This window comes from Rhamphochromis sp. 'chilingali' (assembly GCF_963969265.1).
Source record: "Rhamphochromis sp. 'chilingali' genome assembly, chromosome: 3".
Classification (NCBI taxonomy): domain Eukaryota; kingdom Metazoa; phylum Chordata; class Actinopteri; order Cichliformes; family Cichlidae; genus Rhamphochromis; species Rhamphochromis sp. 'chilingali'.
Window position 1 is genome coordinate 34,893,572 of NC_137931.1, and position 24,794 is coordinate 34,918,365.

General features: G+C 39.7%; 1 protein-coding gene across 8 annotated transcripts in view; it reads right to left on the reverse strand.

Annotated features, from left to right (window-relative positions):
- The window catches only part of celf5a (cugbp, Elav-like family member 5a), a 189,935-nt gene extending 178,292 nt beyond the window's left edge, over positions 1–11,643 (reverse strand). For all 8 annotated transcript variants that reach the window (XM_080878992.1, XM_080878997.1, XM_080878995.1 and 5 more), the window contains exon 1: positions 11,264–11,643. In XM_080878992.1, the coding sequence (XP_080735118.1) occupies positions 11,264–11,621 (358 nt within the window). In that variant the 5' untranslated portion in view covers positions 11,622–11,643. The remainder of the gene's footprint in view (positions 1–11,263) is intronic.
- Between the last annotated feature and the right edge of the window lie 13,151 nt (positions 11,644–24,794).

The window sequence follows — 24,794 nt, forward strand, 5'->3', positions numbered from 1 at the left end:
TGTGATTTGGCGCGGTATAAATAAAACTGAAATGATTTGAATTTACAGTTTGCTTTATTTGTTTTACTCCCTCAGCTAACATAATTATAATAACCTGGTGCAGAATTGTAACTGGTCTAAGTGCAAGTTGAAGTATAATACTTGGAGTATTATTGCATTGTGCCTTCCTTCTTCTATACAAAATGAAAAGTTTCTCAATTTGGTACATTTCTGTCTGGATATATGCAGCTTTTTCATGTTTGGCTCTTTTGTTTTATTATGATTATGTTTAATTTTTGTGGGTTCTTTTTTTTAAAGTTTGACCTAAAATAGCTCCCAAATTTAAGTCACATCCCCTTATTTTATTTTATTTTTTTATCATTTGTTAGAATTTTTGCTGAATGTTTCTATGAGTCTGGAACTTTTACTTAAAGTGTTTGTTTCCGTCTTTTGTAATTTTCACAATCTCAGCATTTAGTAATTTGCACTGCCACTCTGGTAGCTGCTGGTAAGCTGAATACGAGCACCCTACTTCTACATAGGCAGTGGGCATAAAATGCGTACTGCAGAATCGTCAAATATGAATGCAATTCCGAGGAGACAGGCCCGGTTTAAACCACAACCTCTCTCTTTTAAACTCCACCTTTCATACCCTCTTTTCTCCATCTCCTTGCCCCAGAGGAGCCAAGCTGCCCCAGTGTAATGAAAAAGTGTGAACTTGCTCTCACTGTGGCATTTCCTTGGCCAGAAAGTGTGAAGGTAGCAGAAACTGAGCCAATCCTGGCACCAGCCTTGTCTGCTCGCTCACACATCATTTGCACTCTTTGGAAAACGCTATCACTGTGGCTAGATTACTTGCTTACTTCATTTACTGCCATGCAGGGCTCTAAGGGAACTGAGAGCCTTTCAGAAGGGTCGGTAGCTGAAACGCACATCATCGGCGTGGATGAAACGTGATTATGACCCGAATCATCGCCAGTCGGTTAGGCGGGAGGCTCTATGGCACAGATTGACCACGAGGGGGGTAATCAGTCTGGTCTCATAGAATCTTTTAGTTTATCTAATCATTTTCTTATCTTTGAAAAAAACACAACCACACTTCTTGATCTGTTTACACACAACAATCATGTCAATACTTAGGGCGAAGGCTGAAAGAGGGCAAAGAAAAACAGCTAGCGATGGCAGGGACCTTTCAAAACAGTCTCAGTCATTGTTCTGACAACAACATTTTTGCTGCCCCAGCTTAATAATGAGCCTCATAATGATATTGTAATAAAAGCAGTAGCCTTCTTTAACCTGTAAACCTTAATTATGTCAGACATTCACCTTCTATAGCACCAGAAACTGTGCACAGTAAACATCTCCTAACCCTGAATCCTCGTGCACTCTTCCATCACTCCTCCACTAATAACTGTAACCCTTCATCTCTGCTGCACCCAGCTCCAAAATCCTTTTCCATTTCCTCCTTCACTAACCCTCCCATCACACCTTCACTATGAGCTGGGGGAGGATGAACACTGCAGAGCACTGAGGAGCATCGGTGTCTATCATGAAGGCAACAAATAGCCCCTGCACCCTCGTGGTATCCTCTCTGACCCCTGAGTAGAAGAACCTCAGCCATTGATTTGTTGCTACTTGCTCACATAGACTACACTATAGCCTCCAAGAAGCGGTCAAACAGATCCATAGGCAGAACCTCCCAAAGGATTTCGTGTGTGTGTGTGTGTGTGTGTGTGTGTGTGTGTGTGTGTGTGTGTGTGTGCATGCATTCATGTATTTGTGTGTACATGTGATATATTGCCTAATGAGTGTGACAATTACATTTAATTCTTTCCGAAATGCTCAGTATATGTTTCATGATCAATACAGGGAAATAGAAACCATCACAGCAATGCAGGCACGCACTGTATACTGATACCTTCACAGTCACTTACTAGAATAAGTGTTGCTTAAGTGGTACTTCATATATATTCCAGCTGGTAAGTCATGACTGACTATCTTTCTATGACAGAATAACTGTATAAATGTGTTAAAACTATCATTGTGAACTATAGCCTTAAATAAAGCAGACATACAAAGTGTTTTTGAGAGTTAAAAAGTTCAACGTACTACAACACATCAATAGTTCATTCCCTAATAAACCATAAATAATTAAAACTGACATGTCAAATCATTGTCACGAACTTGTATTTGTTTGTTTATAATCACAAACTATCTGAAAATGTTGTTCACATTAATTATAAGTCTTATTATAATAATGCCTCAGTTATAATATATTTAATTATGCAATGTGTGTTGCAATTAAACACTTTAATTGTCACTAGACTTCTTGTTGCAGAATTGTAAGGTTGGCAGTAAGATTATGCAAGGCTCCTTTGTATGTTTACTATCATGCATTCCAATACATTTTTAAATTGAGAAAATGAATCACATTTTTATGAACATATAATAGAGGTTAAAGCTCAAACTCAGAACAACCTATCTGGAGATTGTTGTGACATTTAGATAAATGTACTTTTCTTTGTGGATGCAAATATTCAGCCGTCTCCTTAATGTTATCCAACTATTTAATAAAAGCAAAGGAAAGACTCCTACAATCAGTTGCAAGCATAAACACAGGGATTGCTAGCAGCGGGAAAGTCTCAACTCACAGAGACTTTGGAAGAGAAACCTCATAAATCCTTCAATTATCAGCTTGTTATATTTGCTATTAAGTGAACTTGTGCCAATTGTAGATGTCCATGTTATATTTGATCTGCATGTTGGCAAACATACTTATGACATATACACGTATTAGCATTAAAAAGGAATTTCCAACAACCACTTTATAAAGTTGGCAGCAAATGCAGGTTTTGTTGGTGACATGGCAGATTGCAACCAGCAGCCCGTCCCCAGAATTGGCCAGAATCCCTGATATTTGGCTGGATAACACTTATGATACAGCACTTTGGCATCCTCCACTGTTCTATAGCCTTTAAAGTAAGCCTTGACTTTTGTAGACTCTCTGAGTACATCATCCCTCTTTTGCTATTAAAGCCATGGTCCAATCTATAAATAGTAGTCCAGTGCCCTGCATCCCTGATGAGCAAGCTAATTGACACTGTTAATGGATAGAGTTTCACAGAGCTGTAAATAATGTGTAGGTTCACACTTACTGCCTCCTGCCGTGTTACTTCTGGGAGGGCAACAAGAGTTTACCTGCCAAGTCCCGTCTCTCCAGCCTGTCATCCCTGCTTCCCTCCCTGAGCCAAGTCTGCTCCGGCCAAGGGATTTACAGAAATCAATAACTCTGTGTGCCCCCACCCCACCTCCCTCTGCCCGAGTCAAAGTCAGAAAACTGCATCCTCTTCATGTACTCTAACAACCTCTTGAAAGAGGAAAACAGGACTACAAGAAAGGAAACCATAAAATCCCTTTCATTTTGGCCCACACCGTTTGTATTTAAAGTTTCCCTTTAATGTATGGCATATTTGATGCAATATTACTAAAAATGCATGTCCTCTGTCTAAAACTAAAAGGCATTTAAACCTCTGAGACAGCTCAATTGATCATAGCAAAGCCACAATCATAGATGACTGGCAGCTGCAAACTGACTATGGACTAAGAGACAGATCAGGTTCTCAGTCACTTTGATTTTACAAATTGAAAGGTACCTTAAAAGACATCGCTTCAAAGGCACGGAGGTTGCTTGGATGGACTGTTTGAAAGAGGGATGAGAAAGACAGACATGCAAGGAGAGCAAAAAACACTACCTGGTGAAATCATTCACACATTCATTCTCTATCAGTATACCGCTGTACATGGGCAACCTAATGAAATGAGATACACTTGATTTATCCCACATTGGAAAATTAATTTGTTAATGTGAAGTAAGTATAAAATGTGTCCAATACTGTATCTGTCCTTGTGGCAGTGAAGCTGAATCAGTCTCTTAGAGAAGGTGCTCCGTTGCATGTCCAGCAAGTGGTGCCGGAGGTAGTCACGATGCAATCAGTGACCACCTCTTCGAGACTGATGTATATACACAAGCCTTTATAAAGACGCTGGTAATGAATACTGTTTTTTTATTTTCCATCTTTCAAAAGCTCATTTTCACTTATACCCTGCTTGCCAACAATATAATTTGTGTCATTGTCCTAACTTTTATTTATTTATCTCATATCACCACTGCAGCTGGAGGAGACAATTAATTAACACTAATGGTGTGACTAACAAGCAGACACCGGGGTGTTAATTGCCTCGATGTACTGTATTTCCTGGTAACCACATTAGATAGATAGATAGATAGATAGATAGATAGATAGATAGATAGATAGATAGATAGATAGATAGATAGATAGATAGATAGATAGATAGATAGATAGATAGATAGATAGATAGATAGATAGATAGATAGATAGATAGATAGATAGATAGATAGATAGATAGATAGATAGATAGATAGATAGATAGATAGATAGATAGATAGATAGATAGATAGATAGATAGTCTTTTTTAATTAAGCCAGATCTACCGTTGTACAGTGTACCACAGATCAGATGCCATAATGGAACTCATATAAAGTCCATATACTTTGCTTATTCTACAAAATTAATATTTGATCACCAGAAAAGTAACACAAATTCTGTCTCTCATCTTTCTATTCTGGCATGCAATTTGCTTGTATCAAACACACACAAAAAATGGATGCGATACATCTCTAGTACAAAGCCTCTGACCAGTTTATGTCACTGGCAATAGAGCACAGAGACTGTTGGCTGCGGCATCACTCCTTAAGTGAGAAAGATGGATGGAAGGAGCGTGGAGAGAGATGGCTGAGCGATGGAAGAGACGGGGTGTGAGGGGAGGCATGGAAAGGCGCTGGAAACGAGGCCTGCAGTCGCCCACAGATGCTCCCTCTGTCTCTCCCTCCTTTTGAGCACAGTACGGGAGCAGTCTTTTGGGGAGGCTGGCAGGCAATCAGTGATGCCATGCCAGCAGTGCAGCGATGGCAGCTTAACCTATTTTCGGAAATACCACAGAATATCTATTTATAACCGTGCTGAGCCGCATGTATCTTCACACATCCCTCATGGACTTGAGCATTCTTAGACATTTTCCAATCTAAAATGTGCCTTCCTTAAATTTCAAGGATTGCTTAATATCTGTGGAAAACAAGGTCTGCTAATAGTTCTGCTTATCCCCACTTAGGGTGGCAAACTACCATATTATTCACGCTGTCAAAATACTAACATTTTTCGCATAATATATTTTGTCATTAATTATAAACAGTTTTGCTGTTACTGCTTGCATTCTAATCATAAAATAAGAAATCACCTCTGGACAGCACAGAATTAACATTACAAGTAGCAGTGGTATTATTGAATTACATATTACTAGTGTTACTAGAGGGATTTTCTCATGTCAGCAGCTTTCAGGTGATTATTTTATCTGCCAAGCTTGGCCTCTGCTCCTCCTCAATCCATCCCATCCACTGTTGCCCAAACGGCAAACAGCCTGTCAGAGGCATCCTCCATGTCCCAAGCTGAACCATCACTCTGCTCTCCCAGCGCCTTGGGATAAAAGCTGCCATTTGTTTCTGCATCTCTGACAAACACTTATCCATCTGTCCATACATCCATTGTTCTGTGCCATGTGTCTGTCTGTCATTTGCCTCGTGAGCCCCGCTTCATACATGTTCCATCCTAACTGTGCAAATGCTCTCTGTCACACCGGGCTGTATGACAGTGGGGGGGGATTAGGTGAGAGTACCAAGTCCAGTATCCACAAAGCTTTGTGTTCACATGCACTCTCAGGCAGATTCGTGTAAGACATAAATGCATTGTTCATTCACACCAATATCAAGGACTCGACGATTTGGCAATCAGAGAAGTGTGACAGCTTGACTAATCTGTGATTGTTTTTTGTCCAAAACACGGGGGCTAGCAAGCCCTCCAAGGGCACGGTACTATAAGACAAGACAAATAACTTATTATTTTCCAGGCTTGTACAAGGCTTTATCGCATGAGTTTTCCTGAACCATTCCAAAATGGAGAGGGATTATCACAAAACATTGCATTAAAATCTCCTCTCTCCCCTCTCCCTTGTTATTTCATTTTCCTTCTAAAATGAATCTGTGCCCAGCCAGGCTCAAACACAACATTAAAGAGCTCATGCTATTCTAACAGAAACCACCAACCCCCTCCTCCTCGCGCTCTCCCTTTTCCGCCCTCTGTGCCTTTATAACCCCCCTCCCCCCTCATAAGAGTACACTCTGCTCTGTAGGCAATGGCACTCTGCAAAGCTGCCCATTCAAAATAGATAGTCTAAATAGAGGGAGATAGAAGCCTAAGAAAATAGCTCTGACCTTTGAGCCTGAGCAGGAAGGCAGCGCGCTTCTGCCAACTCTACCTTTAGAAAAGAAATGTGTCCACAAAACAGCCAAAAATAATTCAACTCAAAAATCTTCCATTTAAAATTTCTGGAAAAAGCCAGTAGCGCAAATTAAAATCGCCTTCCATCTCGCATCGATTATTATTATAGGTTGTCATCAAAACAGTCAACTTACCAATATAACTTTTTAAAACACCATGGCATCACCACCATCCCTTGAAACACAAACACTGTCCAGAAAATGTAGAATGAAGGACCAAAGAGCTTTATTTACTTGAGTTAATGAAATGCAAAAACATTAGAGGTTTTATTAATGAGTTAGACCTCACTGCTCATTTTCCCATCTCTGTTCCCATTCTGGGCACCCATTTACAGCAAACACATTCCACAAAGGTCATGGTGTAACAGCACTTCCAACAAACTGAAAGTATAATATACTGCAAGCAATAATGAATGTTGCATTGGTGCAGGAAATCAATCCATCTGAAAGGCTCTCCTGGGCAGGTATTAAAGGAGAGGGAATCGGAGACGGAATAAAAGTCAGGTGAGCCTGGTGAGCAGATACAAACCTCCAGCAGAGCGCAGCCTTGTTGCCATCTAAGATTGCCAATCTGCTTGGGAAACCAACAGAAAAGAGCAGGAGAGAGAGGGAGGCAGCACTCCTCATCCTGAAGTCAAGGCCCATAGCGCCTGTCAGTACCCGTTGAGCTGCTGCATCTTTTATGAGGAAAGCCCTGTTGCTTATTACAATATTTACAGACGTTTAAAGATTGCGAGGCGAGTGTTGTTACTGCATTAGCTTGGCTCGGTGGCCTTCGCTCACTAGACTCTGACAGGAGATTTTATTCTAGATTTGTTCAATCGAATCACTGCACAAAACTACACAGAGACCGAGAATTGTTTTTCAGGTGACTCAGAGGTCACACGCACAGCTGGAACGGAGTGTAGCTTTCATGGCATTTATGATATTGGTTCATTTCATTAGTAAATAGGCAATAATGTCAAAAGGAATAAGTTCCAAAGCTGTCTATTAAATCTGTAATATTAACACAGTTCGGTCTTTCTGTACAGTCCATGTCGTATCTACAGCTCTGTTTATGGATGTAAGCGAATTTTTCCCATCTGTTTCCCCAGGAGGGATGCTGTCCTACAGCAGTGCCGTGATCTTTGACACTTTCCATAAGGCACACGTAATATGAAAATGTGTGCATGTACATAATATCAAAGGAAGAAAGCAGCTTTAACAAACCAACAGTTGGTTTAACCAGTGCTGTTGCCTTTAAGCTCCATCTTCATAAAGGAAAACTGGAATGTATAGTTCTGGTTTGATGAATATGCTTTGTTCCAACTAGCTGTGCTTCCTTCCTTCTTTATTCTTTGAGGAGCACAACTTACAGAGAAACCCTATCCATCAGACTGCTTCAGACGAAGGAAAAAATAAAAACTTGAATAAATATTTCATTAGATTATTCTGTGATTTAATGTGCTTCTGCTTGCTGGGGTCTATGGCAATATCTCCATTTATAAATGCATTAACACAGTAATACTCAACACAAGCTTAGTATTGATATCCAGGCAGCCTTACTCGGCAGAATGGAGCAACCTAGGGATTTTTTTTTGTCTATGCGTCTACCTGTTGTGCTAAATTATACATTTCCTCTCTGATCTGAGTGCATTGTGGAAACTCACATGATATAATCTACCCAACTGCACTTTTAATTAAAGAATTTGATATAGCAAGCAACATAACAGGCACAATGCATAAAAGGAACACTGGTTCTGGATATATGCAAGTGCATATATGCATGTATGTATTTGTTCTGCATGTGCTAGTCAAAGGTAATTAGAGCCAAAGGGAGAAGTTTTCATAGTCTGTGATAAATTCAACATCAGGAAATCCTCTACTTATTAATACCAATTGGGCGACAATAATTGGCAGGCCATCGACAGCGTGGGCAGAATTAATCATTTGAAGAGGCAGGCTAGACTGAATTTTTAATTGGCAGAGGCAGCCACTGTTTAGGGAGGCAACCAGCTGATCACCCAAGAGACTGCTGCTTCAGACAATGCACATTTGCTAATCCTCTTGAGTCAAGTTATTATGGCCATGCATTATTATCACGCTTTACAAACTAATTCCATGTTTTCCCTCTCGGATTACCAAGGGGAAAAAACAGTTGCATAAGAAAAGAGGAAATAAACACAGAGAGCACAATGTGGATGAAATGAAAATCCAAAAAATCCAAATGACAGAATAAGCGCAATGGCTACGAATGCACAACACTTAGTATAATGAAAATAGCATGTGCGCATGTGTGTATGTGCGTGTGTTCCTCTGTCCATCGATGTCTTTGTTAGTGTGAATGTGCCACTTTGAGGGTGCTTGCCCAGTGTTTTCATCAGGATGCGTACCCCATAATCCTTTTTCTGCTTAATAACGTGATTAACTATAAAATAACCTCATCAAGGATCACTGACACATTAGAGTTTGATTTTGTATTGTTAATTGTGCAACAAGGCTTCATTACATCCTAACTCATTTAATTTGACTGAACTATGCTTATCTAAAATTAATTCGCGGTTTGTACGTTAAAATTCAGGGTAAATAATGACATGAGAAATGCATTTGGAATCATATTTTTAGCATTTTTGCTAGATCAGAAGGAGAGGATTATCCAGCTACATTTAAACAAGATTTTTTGTTTAGTAAAATGCAAAAAAAAAAAAAAAAAAAAATTATAATGCACAATGAACAGATATAAAGGTTCACTGGATATTTTTAAGGGATTTCACTTTGTTGAAAGGCTCTTTTGAGTTTTGCATTTCAAACTGACAAGAGAACTGAGGAGGTTGATCATACAGAGTCTCACCGAAAGCAAGCAGTACATCTCAATTACACATTTTCCTACTTCTTCTACTTTACCACCAGGGCAAGAATGATGTAATACATTGATGATAATATAATGCTACGAGGAAATCTAACAAAAAACCTTTTCAAATGAATTACAATGTAGTTAAGCAGTTTATCACTGTATTAATTGACAAAATAATTGCTAATTATGACATATCAAATTTATGGCCTAGACAAATGTCAAATATTTCACTTGAATTATATACATGTCTACCAAAGATCAGTGTTTTTGTATGCGTAATGGAAATGTGCTGTTTATGTTATGTGGAAAGCCTAAATTGTTTTTTCCCTGATAGCACGGTAAGGTGACATCATTCAGGACCCAAAATACTGCCATCACTGTAACATGGGTGAAATGACATTTTAGTATATGCATGAACACAAGCACAAAAACACACACATCCAAAGCAAACCAGATCAGTGCAATACTGAAGAAATGACTTCCACAACAATAACATCAACTTTACGACCGTCATAAAATATGTGGCAAACATTATTATTATTATTATATACTGTAACTGTATCCTGGTTTGAAACCCTCACAAAGACTTGTATTAATTATTCTGAAGGAGATGGGGACGACCTTTGTAGCAGAAACAAATTTAATATCTTGCGATGGTGACTTGATGCATGACACGACAGGGTTTGTAATGTTTACTGTCATACATTATCATTTGTCTTTTCTAAATGTCACTGTAATAAAAGGCTTATCTCCTGTGCTTACATCCTTCACACATCTGCATCTGCTCTGCGAAATGAAGAATCCACGTGTGGAAAAAAACAAAGAAAAGGGTTTTTTATAACTGTGGATTTGACTAAATGATAGTCGAGGCCATTGCATGCTTTTGTTTGTGACTTCTATGTGTCAGCAATGAAATCACCATAAATGTTCTCCAAATGCATTAAGTATGCAATTGCCCTTTTGTCGTTATATGAATAAGATGTTGCAAACTTTGTGGACAGTGCACTGGCCTGACCGTTACAATGAAACTAACAGTGATCACAGTGCTTATAGTCAAAGCCTGAATGTCACTGATCAGCTAAACCAGTGCAGCTCTGGGGTTATGCACTTCAGGTCTAAATTAAAGGTTGGGTGAGGGCTCACGGGTCATGACGATGACAATGATGACGTCTGCACTGCTTGAATCTAGGGGATGGGGGGTGCGGGGTATGAGGGGGGGCTGTATCGTGAAATGCTTTTCCCACCCAGGCAGTGATCTATATTCTTGCTAGCCAACTTCATTATGGAAGATGGAAGTTGTCAGTGTATGTATAGTGACCTGAGTGGATTTACACCCTCTGCTTCCATTTCAGCAGAAGCATCACTGCCCACTCTCCGTGGCGACGTCCGTCATCTTGTGACAGTTCGTGCGCCCTTTGGAGACGTTGTAGAATTGAACTGATTTCGCCGTGTCGCGTTTGCACCCAGCCCGCTCTATTTGCACATGGGGAGATGTTAAAGAAAGCATATGGATGAATAAATGATGCCGCCCCTCCGCAAAAGATGGGACTGGCAAGAGGAGGCTGTTGAAAAATGCATCCTTTCCGAGCGCCTCTGCCCCACTTAGGAGCGTGTTAAGGAAACACTCAAAGGCAATAAAATGAAGAATTTTTCCTCGTGTTCAAAACACTCAAAATATGTGCAAATCTTTCTTTTTGTGGTCATAATAAATACTGAAATTTAGAGATAGAAATACAAAAGCGCGTCAAACCAATCTGATAATTACTAAAAAGCTAAAAACTTGCCTTACGCACAAAAAAAGCAACTGGAGCAAAATGCCAAACCTCATGAATGTTATACAGAAATATGAGCAGTGATGAGCATAACGATACAGATTATTTGGGGGATTGACAGCTGAGCGATTAAGCCCGATTAAACATGAAAATAAAAGTGACAAAAATCCGCATTTCACTACAAATCAGTTCAGTACGTACAGATACTAATAAGCAGATATTAAGCTTCATATGGGCCTCTCAGCCATTCGAGGGGCGACACATTACCTTTGTGCATGCCGGTGTATCGGTCCTTGAGAACTGTCAGTTCGTGGATTTTCCCAAACTGTTCAAACAGGGGTTTCAGGTCTTTTTCTTCCAAGTTCCGCGGTATCTGCCCGATAAACAGTTTAATGGCATCTTGGTCTTTCATGTTGCCGCTCTCCGGATGAATTGAAATGGGTTCTGACCCGTTCATGGGTTTCGGAAATGTGATCTGAGGGTACTGGTGCTGATGTGGGATAAGTAGTAGTGGTTGTTGGGTCGGTGGTGCCCCCGGTCCGGTGAAAACCAGGCTGGAGTGAGAGGGCTGGGGCTGCTGTGGATGGTGCTGCCTTCTTGTTTCAGTCTGAGTGAATCTGGCCATTCTGAGCTGGGAGCAGAGTGGATAATAATGACAACACACACACACACTGTGAGAGAGCAAGCACTCAGCTGGAAACCAGGCTGACTTTCTATCCGACACACAACACACACGCACACACAGCGAGGAAGAGGGGGTTGATATTGGTGAAATAAGCGCGCAGAAGCGATATGAGACACTATAGAGCGACACCCAGTGGTGTTTATGATGTACTCGAACTCAAAAAAGACTTCTTTCGGCTGCTTCCTTTAGGGGTCGCCACAGCGGATCATCTGCCTATGTTCCCTATCCCATCATTCTCCTCTGTCACATCAACCCTCTGCATGTCCTCCCTCACTACATCCACGAACCTTCTCTGAGGTTTTCATATTTTCCATCTTTTCCTCCTGCCTGGAAGATCCATATTCAACATCCACTGTCCAAAATCCTTCCTCTCCACATGTGCAAACCGTCTCACCCTTTTCTTTCTCACTTTGTCTCCAAACAGCTCACCGTGATCTGTCCCTCTGATGTACTAATTTCTAATTTTGTCCATTCTGGTTCCTCCCACTGAAAATCTTAACATTTTTAGCTCTGCCTCCTCCATAAATTACAGCAGGTCTCACTATCATCTTGCAAACCTTCCCTTTCTTTGCTGCTATGCTTCTGTCACAAATCTCGCCCTGCCTGCACTCTCTTCTTCACCTCTCTTGTCCACTGTCTGTCACTTTGGATGGCTGACCCCAAGTATTTACACTCCTCCACCTTGACTATCAATAATCCACCTTTCCACCAGTCTCCCTCATATATCCACACGTGTAGTCAGTCTTGCTTCTACTCAATTAAATTCCTTTTCTCTCCAGAGCATACCTCCACCTGTCGAGGCTCTCTTCCACATGTTCCCTACTCTCTTGTGGCCCCACGTAGCTGGGTTCAGCTCAACTCAGGAAAGACATTTTGGCAAAAAAAAAAAAAAACAGAACAAAAAAAAAATGAAAATATTAAAGATGGATTTGCTTTTGTTTTGTTTTCAATCACTGTCAAGACTGAAGGCAAAACCTTTACTTTAGTGAAAGTAGCAGCACAAAGAAAATTACTCAAGAGATTATTTCCCACAGCTGACATTCACAGTGGGGAAAACACAGGTGTTAGCAATTACAATAATGACAGCTCTGTTCTGTTTAAGCGCCCCAGTATGCAAGTCTGCAGCAGAATAGCCCGACTATTTACGCTCGCATATTTCTAGCTGTAATTTATAAAATGTCTTCTCTTAAAGTTTGATCACATTTTAAAATTTTAAATGTGGAAGCCAGCTGTCAATCTCTCAGTGTGTAAACAATGAATGAACCCTCTGGTGTCCACAACACTGTTTTGTCTTTAAAGGACCATCAGGAGGGGTAAAGAACACATTTATTTCTTTTTTCTCTAAATTAAAACAGCTGAAGGTTAAACAGTGCTATGGTGCAGGCCATTACCATGTATTTGAATTAATGGCACTGTAACAGTATCCAAAGGTTGTTCTTAAATCAAATAATCAAAGATTGGCTTTTTAGTAAGACATTCCATTTTTCTGTTTCTGTGCCTACAAAGTTATCACAGCACAGAAAAGCTCAGCAGAACTTTTGTTCTAATTAAAATGTACCTTTAGAAGATTGCCATTTCATTTGGCTAATTTGGGTTCCCGAATCTTAATATTAGGTCTCTGAGCTGAAAAAGGATTTCTGCACTGAGCAAAGACTGTGGATTTTTTCCCCCCTTCATTTACTTGCTCTGAAAGAGATCACTTTACAGCCGGTGCTGAGAGGAGGAATGAATGCAGGGATCAATAACACTTTCAACGCTTTCATTGTAAGTTGCATGTACAGTTTTAATGAGCATGCGAGTATTGTAGAGAGAGCGTGGAAAGATACAGACCCTCTTCTTCAATAGCCAATTTTCAGCAAATAAAATGACAAAATATCAACTACTGTAGACAAATAAGTGAGCATTGAACTTCTTGTTCTTCCTCACCACAACGAATTCATAATACAACATCCAAAAGACAGAATTTTATGATTAATCTTTGAAAGAATAGTAACCACAAGGAAACTAGGCAAAGAGCTTTTTGTTGGATCAACATACAGAGCAATAATATCAGCTTGTTGATATAGAATAGAATAGCTCTTTATTGTCATTGCACATATACAACAAAACTGTTGATGCAAAATCTGTGATCTGTGTGCAGCCGGGCTTGTTGTCACGGCTTACATGGAAACTTAAAGGATTTTACTTCACCTGTGCTTTTCAAAGTTAAAATGCTGGCTGTAAAAACAGTTTATTGTCATCAGATTGAGTCGAGAGACCAACAAGCATTAACTACAATTAAGAGACTTACCATATTTTTTTCAAATAGCATGCAGACTAATCCCCCAAGAGGGGATTTATTTGCATCATTTGCTTTCTCTTTGCAGACTCTGTCAATAGCACTCAAATCCTTCGTGAAAATGAAACGCTGAACAAAAGAACGCCAGCAACAAAACTAATGCAAAACAGAGTAGGTAGTTTTGCAACTTAGCCACAAACCATCCTTTAAATAAAACACATCTGCAGGACAGATTTCTAATTACAGCCTATTTAACAGTGGGTTAAATGAAGTGATATACTGTCTGTGACAGCAGGCTCAAGGCTGCGAGGTGAATCGATACTGCTGGCTGTTGCTGCTGCTGCTTCTCTCACCGTGGAGGAACGGCACCACAGGGGTGCTCTCCCAGAACTTTAACTTCTGAATATCTGCATCACTGTGTAAGTGAACCGCCTTCAGCAGCCCCTGTTGTTTTGAATTCCGCGGCGCACCTGAAAAGCTAGGCGAGTCTCACTTCCGAAGGGCCTAACGTGCAGCAGAAACAGACTGGTCAACAAAGTTCAGCGTTGAGAAGTTTGGAGAAAAAACATGGGCTACAAAGAGAAGACGGCTGTTTTCTCTGGGAGAGAAGTGGAGGTCATTTCAACTTTATTGAATTCTGCTCGTATAATTTATTTTTGCAAAGTTCAATAAGCGCAAGTATAGAGAGAAAGACGTAAGCTGGCAGGGGTACACATTGACACATACCAGTCAATAAAACGGCGGGTGGTGACTACATAGACACAAGGCATTTTGAAAAATGAATGTTACTCTTTGAAGCAGTAGGTCCCAGAACACCATGTAAGTTAGAGTTGCTGAAGCTGCTGATGGTTTTCAATTTGCGCACCACAGTCAAAGTCTTATTTTATGCTCCACTCATAGTGTTATTAATTTATTGATTAAAAGAGGCAGGGTTCTCTGGCCATCGGAATGGGAGTTGGCAGGGACAGGAATCGAAGTAGATGTGTTTGGCATATGACTCAGCGTGTCAGCCCGCTTACATCTGCAGTGGGGAAACAAACAGGGACACAGTACAGCTCATATTGAATAAGGGTAGTGAGCTGTCATGGCTCGGGCTCAGTGGCCTCTGAGGGAGGCTGAGTGGCTATTTTTAGGGATATGGTCAGCGCAGGGGGAGGGGTATTGAGAACTTCCACTTCATGGTTTTTTATTGACCAATGCCATTAGTGTTTTACCAGGCTGACGGCAGAGACAAGAAATCAATAAAGGTCACACTATTTGTGCAAACTAAAAAGTTACATACAATTTAACTTGCTGGCTTTTATTTTGCTGCTTGTTAACCAGTCTGGACCTTGAGAGGGAGGCAGCCTAGCTTGAGCTGTTCAGCTTGGGAAGTCTTTGAGGCCCGAGGGAGACAAAGGCAGCTCTGGGAGTCATTTTGCATTCTGCGAGCTCTTGTAGACGTACAGTCAAGACAGACATACTCCTACACTCATAAACACACACGCCACCCAATTATCCAAATTCAGCATTGTTCTCCAGATTGACTAACTCGCTTGCATAATAAGCAAACACCGTCCATGTGAAAGTGCACTTTAAAACGCTGCATGCTGTCTTGTTATGAGTTGATGTTGGTGAGCGAATTAGGAACTTGACATCACAAAGTGCGCAACACTTTGCTGTCAAGAGACAGCTCCTCTCTGCTCGGGCTGGCTTGGTGATTGCAGTTGTGGGTAAGCGGCAAGAGTAAGATGTGTCCCCCGGTGCCTAATTCATCGTTGCATTCTGGTTATGCATTGCAAAGCACGCTTGTTCAGCTGTAAGATGTTTTTCGAGAAAATTAGGGTGTGATGTGATGATGGTGTATCACACTTGAGACAGTTTTATGGACCAGTGACTTAACAGGTTGATGAGATGTGATAAGAGCTGGTTGAACTGCGGAGCTGGGGTGATGCACCTTTCTTTACAAGCCTTAGATCCCTGGAATGAAAGTAGCTTAGAGCTGTTTGATATTAACCAGTTATTCCAACAAAGAAGGACATTTTAGAATTTTTTTTTTTTTTTTTGTGGTTTTGGTTCTGTTGCAATCATTAAAAGGGTCATCTGTGTCAAATAGCCATCCATTCACTTACTTTACTGTTCATCTTACCAGGTTTACACTGGGATATTTTTGCAGACACTGGGCGAAGGTGGAGTTCTCACATCCAACTAACACAGAGAGAAATACCACACAAATTTAGAAATGCAACCTAACATGCATGTTAGTGGACGTCAGGAGGGAACTGGAGAACAGCCACGCACCCACAGGGAGAACATGTAAACTTTCCACCAAAAAGGCTTTAGCCAGCCACAAGGTCGAAGCCAGCAAGTATTTCCTCACTGCGAGGGGACAGGCCTAACTACTGCGGCACCGTTCTGACTGTGTGTCAAACAAGATCAGGAAAATAAGCTTAAATGTGTAAATAATTGAAACAGTGATATATTTTTTAAGATCTAAAGTAGAGATAAGTGCTACTTCACTACATCTGTTTGCTCTAATAAAACTCCACAACCCGAAATGACAAAATAGTAAAGACTTGCACATGAATTCTACAATCTCGGTGAGCATACATAATTATCCAACAGAGCCAATTTAAAAAGCAGCCGAAGAGTACACACCAATTTCCTTTTTTCATTTCCAGTTAAGAAAGGCCAGGAGTGTAATCATTAGGAAAAAGAAGGAAATGAGATGCCTCTTGGAGCCGTGCTTACAGTAACTAGCTGTCTAAATAATAATTACATCAACCTCCCTTAACTCTCTGTAGAATGAGCAATATAATTTTTAAGGGGACCTCAGATTTAAACTGCACCCAGGGGGTGTTTTTATTTATATTTCATTCTAATTGTCCCTGCTTACTTTCCGTGTTTTTACTCTGGTTGGTTGGTAGCAGTTCATTTTGGCACTAAACAGATCCAGTTTGTGGTTTCCTCCAGCTGAATTGGAGGAACTGCTTGTACTTTGTCCATGGAGGAAGTGAAGCAGACTGTTTTCTCCTGCACCAGTCTCTTGCTGTGCATTATATGTGTTGACGGATAAGAGAAGGGACAATCATTGAAAATAATTTTGACATATTGTAGATTAATTTTATCACCCAAAATTGCTTCCCGGAGAATCCTGTCACCCACTGTGACTGCAGTTTTGTTGCAGAGGAGAGAAATAGTCAGCCTGCAGAGCAATCATGTCTCCTAATCTGAGTCACTGCTGTGATCTGAGTAGCCTCAACAGCTACCTCAATTTCAAGATTGCCTGGACTGCTGCTGTTTTAGTATTGATACAATTATCGCTAGAAAAACATCATTAGATCAGCAGATTACATGGTGTTCAAGCTGCTTTTCCACAACCTCGGGTCAGCGGTGACCATTTTATTTGTATGCAGAACTGCCCATTTTGCAAGCAGATCTGCCCTTCCTATGTGTGTGTATATGATAAGTATATTTGCCTGGAAAGAGAAAATCCCTGCAATGTTACAAGTAAATCATTGCAATATTGAAACAGGTAAAATGGTGCACCAAGGTTTATGTATGAAAGTGTTTCCAAACACCCTTTTTAAAAAAAGAAAATACAAATCTGTACCAGAACAGTAGAAATTACAGACACTATAAACAACATTTTATAAATCCTTATAAAAGTTGGTCATTGTGATTTAAAAGAAGTTGACAAATTTTCTTTATACTCATTTATAGGGCATTATTTCAAGGGAATTTCCACCAAAATAAAATGACATGTAACAAATGATCACCGACTCTAGTCCCAGTTTATACTTGCACATTATAACCACAAGGTGGCAGTCGTGGTCCACTTCGTGCTCCCCTCTGATCCCAGTCATTTGAGGACACCCATGTCTAAATAATGACTAACCTATGATAAATTATTGATACTTCCCCTAAAGCTGTGTTAGGAAAGCCAAAAAAGCAAATCTTAGTAGCTGGCTCTGTATTTTGGCGTCCTTCGTTAGCTGATTACTTCTCTGCTTTGGCACAGTCCGTGCGGAGGCTTTTGCACAACTTTTATGTCAGGGAGCTTCTATTTGGTAACAGTAGGGGAGACCGGGGATAGTTGTAACATTTTTGACATTTCTGTCTGTAAAGTGGAGCTCTTTTAAGGTAGTGGATTCAAAATGGAATGCAAAGTATTTACATGTCTCTGCTATCAAATAGTGCAGCTATTTTCTCTGCAGCGCAATTACTCATTGCATGGTATGGTGAAATGTTACAATTAACCCCATAGTCTGGGTTAGTTGTAACATATCCCACACTATGAAATGTAACACAATGAAATAAGGGTACTGACAAAACATTAACATGTAATCTTTTTTATTCAACACATGAATGCACTTAGAGCCATTTATGTAGCTGTGTGTGTGTGACAGAATGCAGAAATCTAGCTTTTGAACCATATTCCAACCCCCCAAAAAAGACAAATTATGGAATTTTCTGCAACTGAATATTTCATTAATTTAGGTTGGTCTTCCTTGATTTTGGCCTCATTGGCTCAGTGGGCATTGTAACCTACAACTCTTGCACCAACTTTTGAACATAACAATGAAGCTGAAAAAATGTAGTTGTGCACCAGCATCACAATTCCATTACTTTTTTCATGGCTTACCTTGGTGTGGTTTGCAAAGTGCTTCAGAAAGATGAGGAAATCTGTTTCTTGCACCCATCCTGATTTATTTCCACTACCACTACTTCCTACTGGTCCATCTCTGACAAAGTGGCCTGTATTATGTATGCGTGGGAACACAAACAGTGGAGAAATTGTGTTGCCAATGGCATTAACCACATGTACTAAGACCAGTGAACCTTTCTCTGATGTCATTGCCCCAACTTGTTTAATATAAGTTAAAGTAATAGTGCGGTAAGTTGTAATAGGGCTGTTCGATATAACAATATATACCGGATGACGATATAAAAGCGTCTATCGTTTCATTTTACGCTACCGTTTGTTTCGTGGTGTCGCAAAATAAACGGTTTACGGCAATATTTTTTCATCGTTTTGATGGTCACTGTAGTGGCTATATAAATTTCTTAAAGTTCTCTCTTTCTCTTATATTTAATATAACCACACTACAGACGGACAAGCGCCTGTTTTTATGCTTGTGGTTAGCAACAATGACGGTCACACCATCGCATGTCCGCTTGTTTATGTTCCACATAAACCTTTCACAATAAAGCTCAAGATCCTGTTTAGACTTTTCAAAATAAACTGAATCACGTGAAAGAGCAGATTATTTACGGATGAGAAGTAAAAAAGAGCTGCCAGGTGCTAAAAAATTAACCTTAGACTCAAACGTTAGTACGGAGCCCCGCAGGGGACATGGGAGAAAAAAAAATTAAGACAGACTTTTGCGAGATCTCGCAAAACTATCTCGGGATCTCGCAAAAGTTTTGCGAGATCTCGCAAAACAAACTCGGGATCTCGCAAAACTTTTAGCCGCATTCTTCGGACGCCGGCTCGAAGCCGACCGGGAGGTCGAGGCACGATGTGCCGGGAAAGCAGTGTTCCTCCCGGCTGTAGTAGGTCTTGACCTCCCGTTAGCTTCGAGCTAATGCGGCTAAAACTTTTGCGAGATCTCGCAAAACTTTTGCGAGATCCCGTGTTTGTTTTGCGAGATCCCGAGATAGTTTTGCGAGATCTCGCAAAAGTCCGTCTTAATTTTTTTTTCTCCCATGTTCCCTGCTGGGCTCCGTAAGAACAGGCTTTTCCCCGCAGCACACCGTGTAATAAACACTCACAAAGAAAACGGTGGCTGTTACAACTTATGTCTAAAAATGTATAGTTTCACTCGACTCCAGCTACATGACATGCAGCAGGAAACACTTCCCGCAAGACGAGCTGCACGAGATTCACAGAATTTACAGAAAATGTTACATTTTTGTGATTTATATCGTTATCGGACGATAGAATTCTTATATCGGGATATGAGATTTTGGTCATATCATACAGCCCTAAGTTGTAACATTTGCATTATTGTTACACCTAACCCAGACTGTTGCTGTTACAACTGACCCAGACTCCTATAGCCATGAACTAGCTAAGATTACAGCCAACGGCTAAAATATTAGCATTAAAGACATACACAGAATTTATCCCCATAGACATACAAATAACATAATTTAAGTTTGATGAGTTTAACTGCAGAGCAGAAAATGCTATTAAAAATTGAAATAAAGTTTTAAAAAAAAAACTTACTTTTTAGCATACAAATTACTTTTTTTCTTCTTAAATTGTCTGTGTTTGACAAAATGTGCTGATTTTTCACATGTGATAGAAGAACTGAATTGGGCATGTACAGGATGAATCACATCATTTGACCCTGATTGGAGAAATTGTGTTACAACTGACCCACATTACAACTATCTCTGGTCTCCCCTACTACGCAACATATTTTGAGGAATATACTGTAACTGCCGAGCCAATGTTGAGGGCTTCGAGTCAGTCAGTTTCAATTTCTTGGTAGGCCTAGCTAACAACATTAAAAATAATAAGACATGTTTGAAAAGATTCTGCAACACTCTCAAAGTGAACTAAGCTACTACAAAGGTTTCTTCGGACTACTAAAAATGTGCTACTACGTGGACGGATAATAGAAGTTAATGTTGTTTCATTTTTATAACTTTTACAGCTGTTTTTGTGCTGTTAGGTTTGTCCAAACTGATAAAAGGCTGCTTCAGAGCAACTGAAAGCTGTTTAGGTTTCAGAGAGACAGGTTTTAAAAAAAAGTGACCCAAAAACTCATTAACTGACTGTATGGCTTTTCAGCTTTTAGTGTCTTTGTTCAGTCACATTGTTCAACAATGCTCGACACTATATTCCTTGATGATTGACACATAATTAAAGTAGAATTAAAGCAGCTCTGCTTTGAGTTGGAAAACAGAAATTTCCAGAGCTTTGGAGGAATGATACTGAAGTCCTCTTCAAGTATAAATATGTGATACTTTGAATTACTTAATAAAGCTGCATTATGTGTTTCATTAGTTTAATAAAACAACTAGTAATATATCTTGAAAAATAGTAAAATGGGAAAAGTGTATTCATTTGTACAAAGATATAGATTTAGTTTAGTGAACATAAGGTCAGGTGTTTAACGCTACCTTTAATTAAAAAGATGTTAACACAACTTGGCTGAAATATACATTGATGCCAATAAAGAACAGCATTGTTGTTATTGATAATGGAAGCAGAAGATTATCAAAATGTTAAAATGAATCTGCATTTACAGACAGAGTCCCTGGAAATTTAGCAGCTGAAGTGTTCAGCCTGTGTGACCTCACTCTGTGGTGAACAGTGGGGTAGATTTTGTGTTAGACGTGTCGAGTGCCTTTGACCTTACTAACAGGGAGAAAACAACAAGAGCTGAAAAGGATCGCATCGGAGCATTGTCTCTTATTTTCTCTTTGTTCGGCAGCCCTCTCTGCTCACGCACACGCGTCCGTTGTTTGCTATGACACAAGATGAAGCTACTTTTACTGCAAGTTAATTATTTCAGGATACACTGTGTTTTATTGAGCTTGTGATTTCCTCATTTACCAAGAAAGCAATACACATCATCACCAAACAGAAATATGGACTTTATTGCTGCAGACACATGATATGTTGTGTATTTGAGAAGTCTTTTTATCTTTAGAACGTTGATGGATCATCTTGTATTAAGCTATACAACATTAAAATATGTTTCCAGTGTTTTTTCCATTAAGTAAACTGTTTTTCACATTGAGAAGGCAAAATATGAGGAACACTTATCAAGAACTTCCCCAATGAAGGGAAATAAGTGACGTGGAGGGTGTTGTTGTGTCACTGTGAGTGGGTGTGGTTCCTTTAACCCCGTGAAGGCTTTTCATATTGTAATAGGGGGAAAAAATACTGGGAACAGAGGAAAATATAGATTTCTCATGATGGCTGGCAACTCTTAAGAATGTTATGCAGCACTTAAGAAATAGGGAAAAACATTAATTTCTTTTAAGTGCAAATGAGATCAAGAAGGACAAAAGAAATGCAATAACTCTTAACATCAAGACCTTATTTTTGCTGAATCACTGTGGGGCCCCCTGATGGTGACCCGCACTCAGACCTCTCTGCTGGACCCGCTGACCATGTTTCCAGTCTCTTCCCAATTCACAAGTCTGATCAGACTGTCTGAGCATAAATAAATCAGCCACACAGACCACTGAACCACATAAGGTAAAAAAATAATAATAATAAAAAAAATAACATTTCTGGGAAGCTCAGGTTGTTTGGCTCCTAAACTTAACTCCAAATAACTGAGTCTTAAACACATTTCCTACATTTTTATTTTCAAAAAATCTCAATCGGAACAGGTTGAGCTGCACTGATTTGCAGTGAGTAAATATGACTATAAAGATTAAAATTGTGGTTGACCGCTGTTGGACTGTTGACCACTTTTGTGTTTTTATACAAAAATATCCTCCGGTTTAGTTAATCTTGATGTTTAAGGTCTTTAGGAATATTATAGGAACATCAAAGAGTTTTTTCTGTCCAGCCATCTTTTATTCAGATTTATCCAGCTCAGGGTCATGGAGCTTATCTGAGTGTATATTAGCAGGCATTGGGACAAACTGTCCTCACAGGCAATTCCATTTACTCCCATTTTTCATACCCATGAGTAATTTTGTGTTTTACATTTCAGACCTGCATCTCTTAAGCTTGTAGGAGGAAATGGGAGCAGCCAGAAAAAATGCAGACAAGTTGGAACATGCCCTAAAGTGCTGCTGCTGTGTTGAAAGTTAACCATCATTAACAATTTTTCTCTTTATAAAAATGTCTTCTTTATAGTGAAAGAATATTGCAATCCAGACAAATCCTCCTATGATGTGAGTGTTTTCAGAGCAGCACTGACATGAAAGGAAATTTAACAAAAGTCAAAGCACGCTTTGTAAAACAGCTACAGTGAGGTAGCATTTAGCAATGATCTGTTTTTATCTGGTGTTGTGCTGGAGCTCTCTGTGCTTAAGTAAACTTTTTCTAACTTTGCTGATATATGACTGAGGTATATTAACAGAGACACATTTCAAATCAAATCAAATCAAAATTTATTTATATAGCACATATTCAAACAACAGTGTTGACCATAGTGCTTCACAGTCAATAAAAACATGAGACAGTTAAAACAAACAATAAAAGGATATATAACTGGCATCACAAATACAGCTTGAAAGAATAGCACAAAAGATGAAACTCCTGACCCCAGGCACAGTCACGTATGTATGAGGATGGCTTTGAAAACAAAAAGCATTAATTTCACATTTACACAAAAGTCAATGAGCAAACAATATCCCCTTTACTTCTGTATGTACTAAATTATTACATCAATCTCACAGTAAACTGTGCTTCAAAGGGAAACTTAATAAGGGTAAATTCCTACTTCATGATCCTGTTAAGTTTTAAGAAGGAACAATAGAAAATATTCCAAGTAGAAGCACCACAGTGTTTTGGATGTGCACAGCTCAAGACCCTGCAGGGGCAAATTAAAAGCACCAACAACAACACTGGCACACGTCTACCAGAAATAACAGATTTTTATTTGACAGCGTGTTTGTGTCGATCCAAAGAATACTGAAAAATAATACCCCAGCCAAAACATGTTTACCTGGCTGTTATCTGGAAAGCCATACAGCTGTAGGAGCTCCCTGTCACCAAGTTCAGCTGTTTCTTTTATCAGCTTGAATGAATTCCTCCTCAATGCTTGAAAATGATGAAAAATATCTTTTTTAATGTTTAAATGGCTTATTTTTTTCTATACTTTTTTAGTGATTTTTACTCTTGCTTCCTCTTCATTTGATGGTTTTACCAACACAACCCAATGCCAGTAAGAAAATGCATAAAATTCTCCAAACTGGAAATCGCAGTCACTCATGCACACATGGAAAAGAATTATGTGGAAAGTACTGCTGTTTACAGAGGTTTTTCCATTTACTATGAATATAACTCCTTCATTTTGAGCCTGTATGAGGAGGCTTATGAGTGACAAAGCAAGGTCATTCAGTAATTCCACATTTTATGTCAGAAATATTCAGTGTGGGAATGTGTGGGATTTTGAGTTATTACATGACTCTGGATGTGTATCCACGATATCACACAGGTGGGTGAGGTGTGCAGAATGAGTACAGACATTTGTCTTTCAGCTCAACATGTAAATTTAAGTTCATTGTGCACCACTCGGTTTTGGGCACGAGGGCCACACTCGGAGGTGATGGAGCTTCTGCTCATCCAATTCAGGGCCGGGGAGTGGGGGAGGTGGAACCTATTCCAGCTGTGATAGGGCAACTGTTCATGTTCACATTCACACCCGTGGTCAATTTAGAATGAGCAATTATTCTAATCCCACTAACTGGATGTCTTTGGACTGTGGGAGGTGTACCCGGAGAGAACTGAAAGAGACATGGGAAGAACATGCAAACATTCAAACCCAGGACCTTCTTACTGTCAGGTGACACTGCTAACCACCACCTGAAATTAAACTTAAATATGCCATAGTATGGTAATCACATTCATATCAAATATTGTTTTTTAAGAAATGTTAAGCAGCAGGTTAAAAATGAATTGAATTTGTTTTCTATGTAGTTTTCTGTACCTTAACGACTTCTTGCTGGAGAAGCTCTGCTGCAGAAGATTTGCTGTAGCTCAACTTCTTAGAAGTACTCTAGTTTCAGTTTCTCTCATTCAAAGTGCCGAATACATCTGTTAACACACATTTAAACAGAACCTCATCTACCATTGGTCATACACATAGGTAGGTTGGTGCATCAGAGTCATTCTGGGGTAAGGAATTTTGCCAAAGGATGCTTTGAATTCCAGA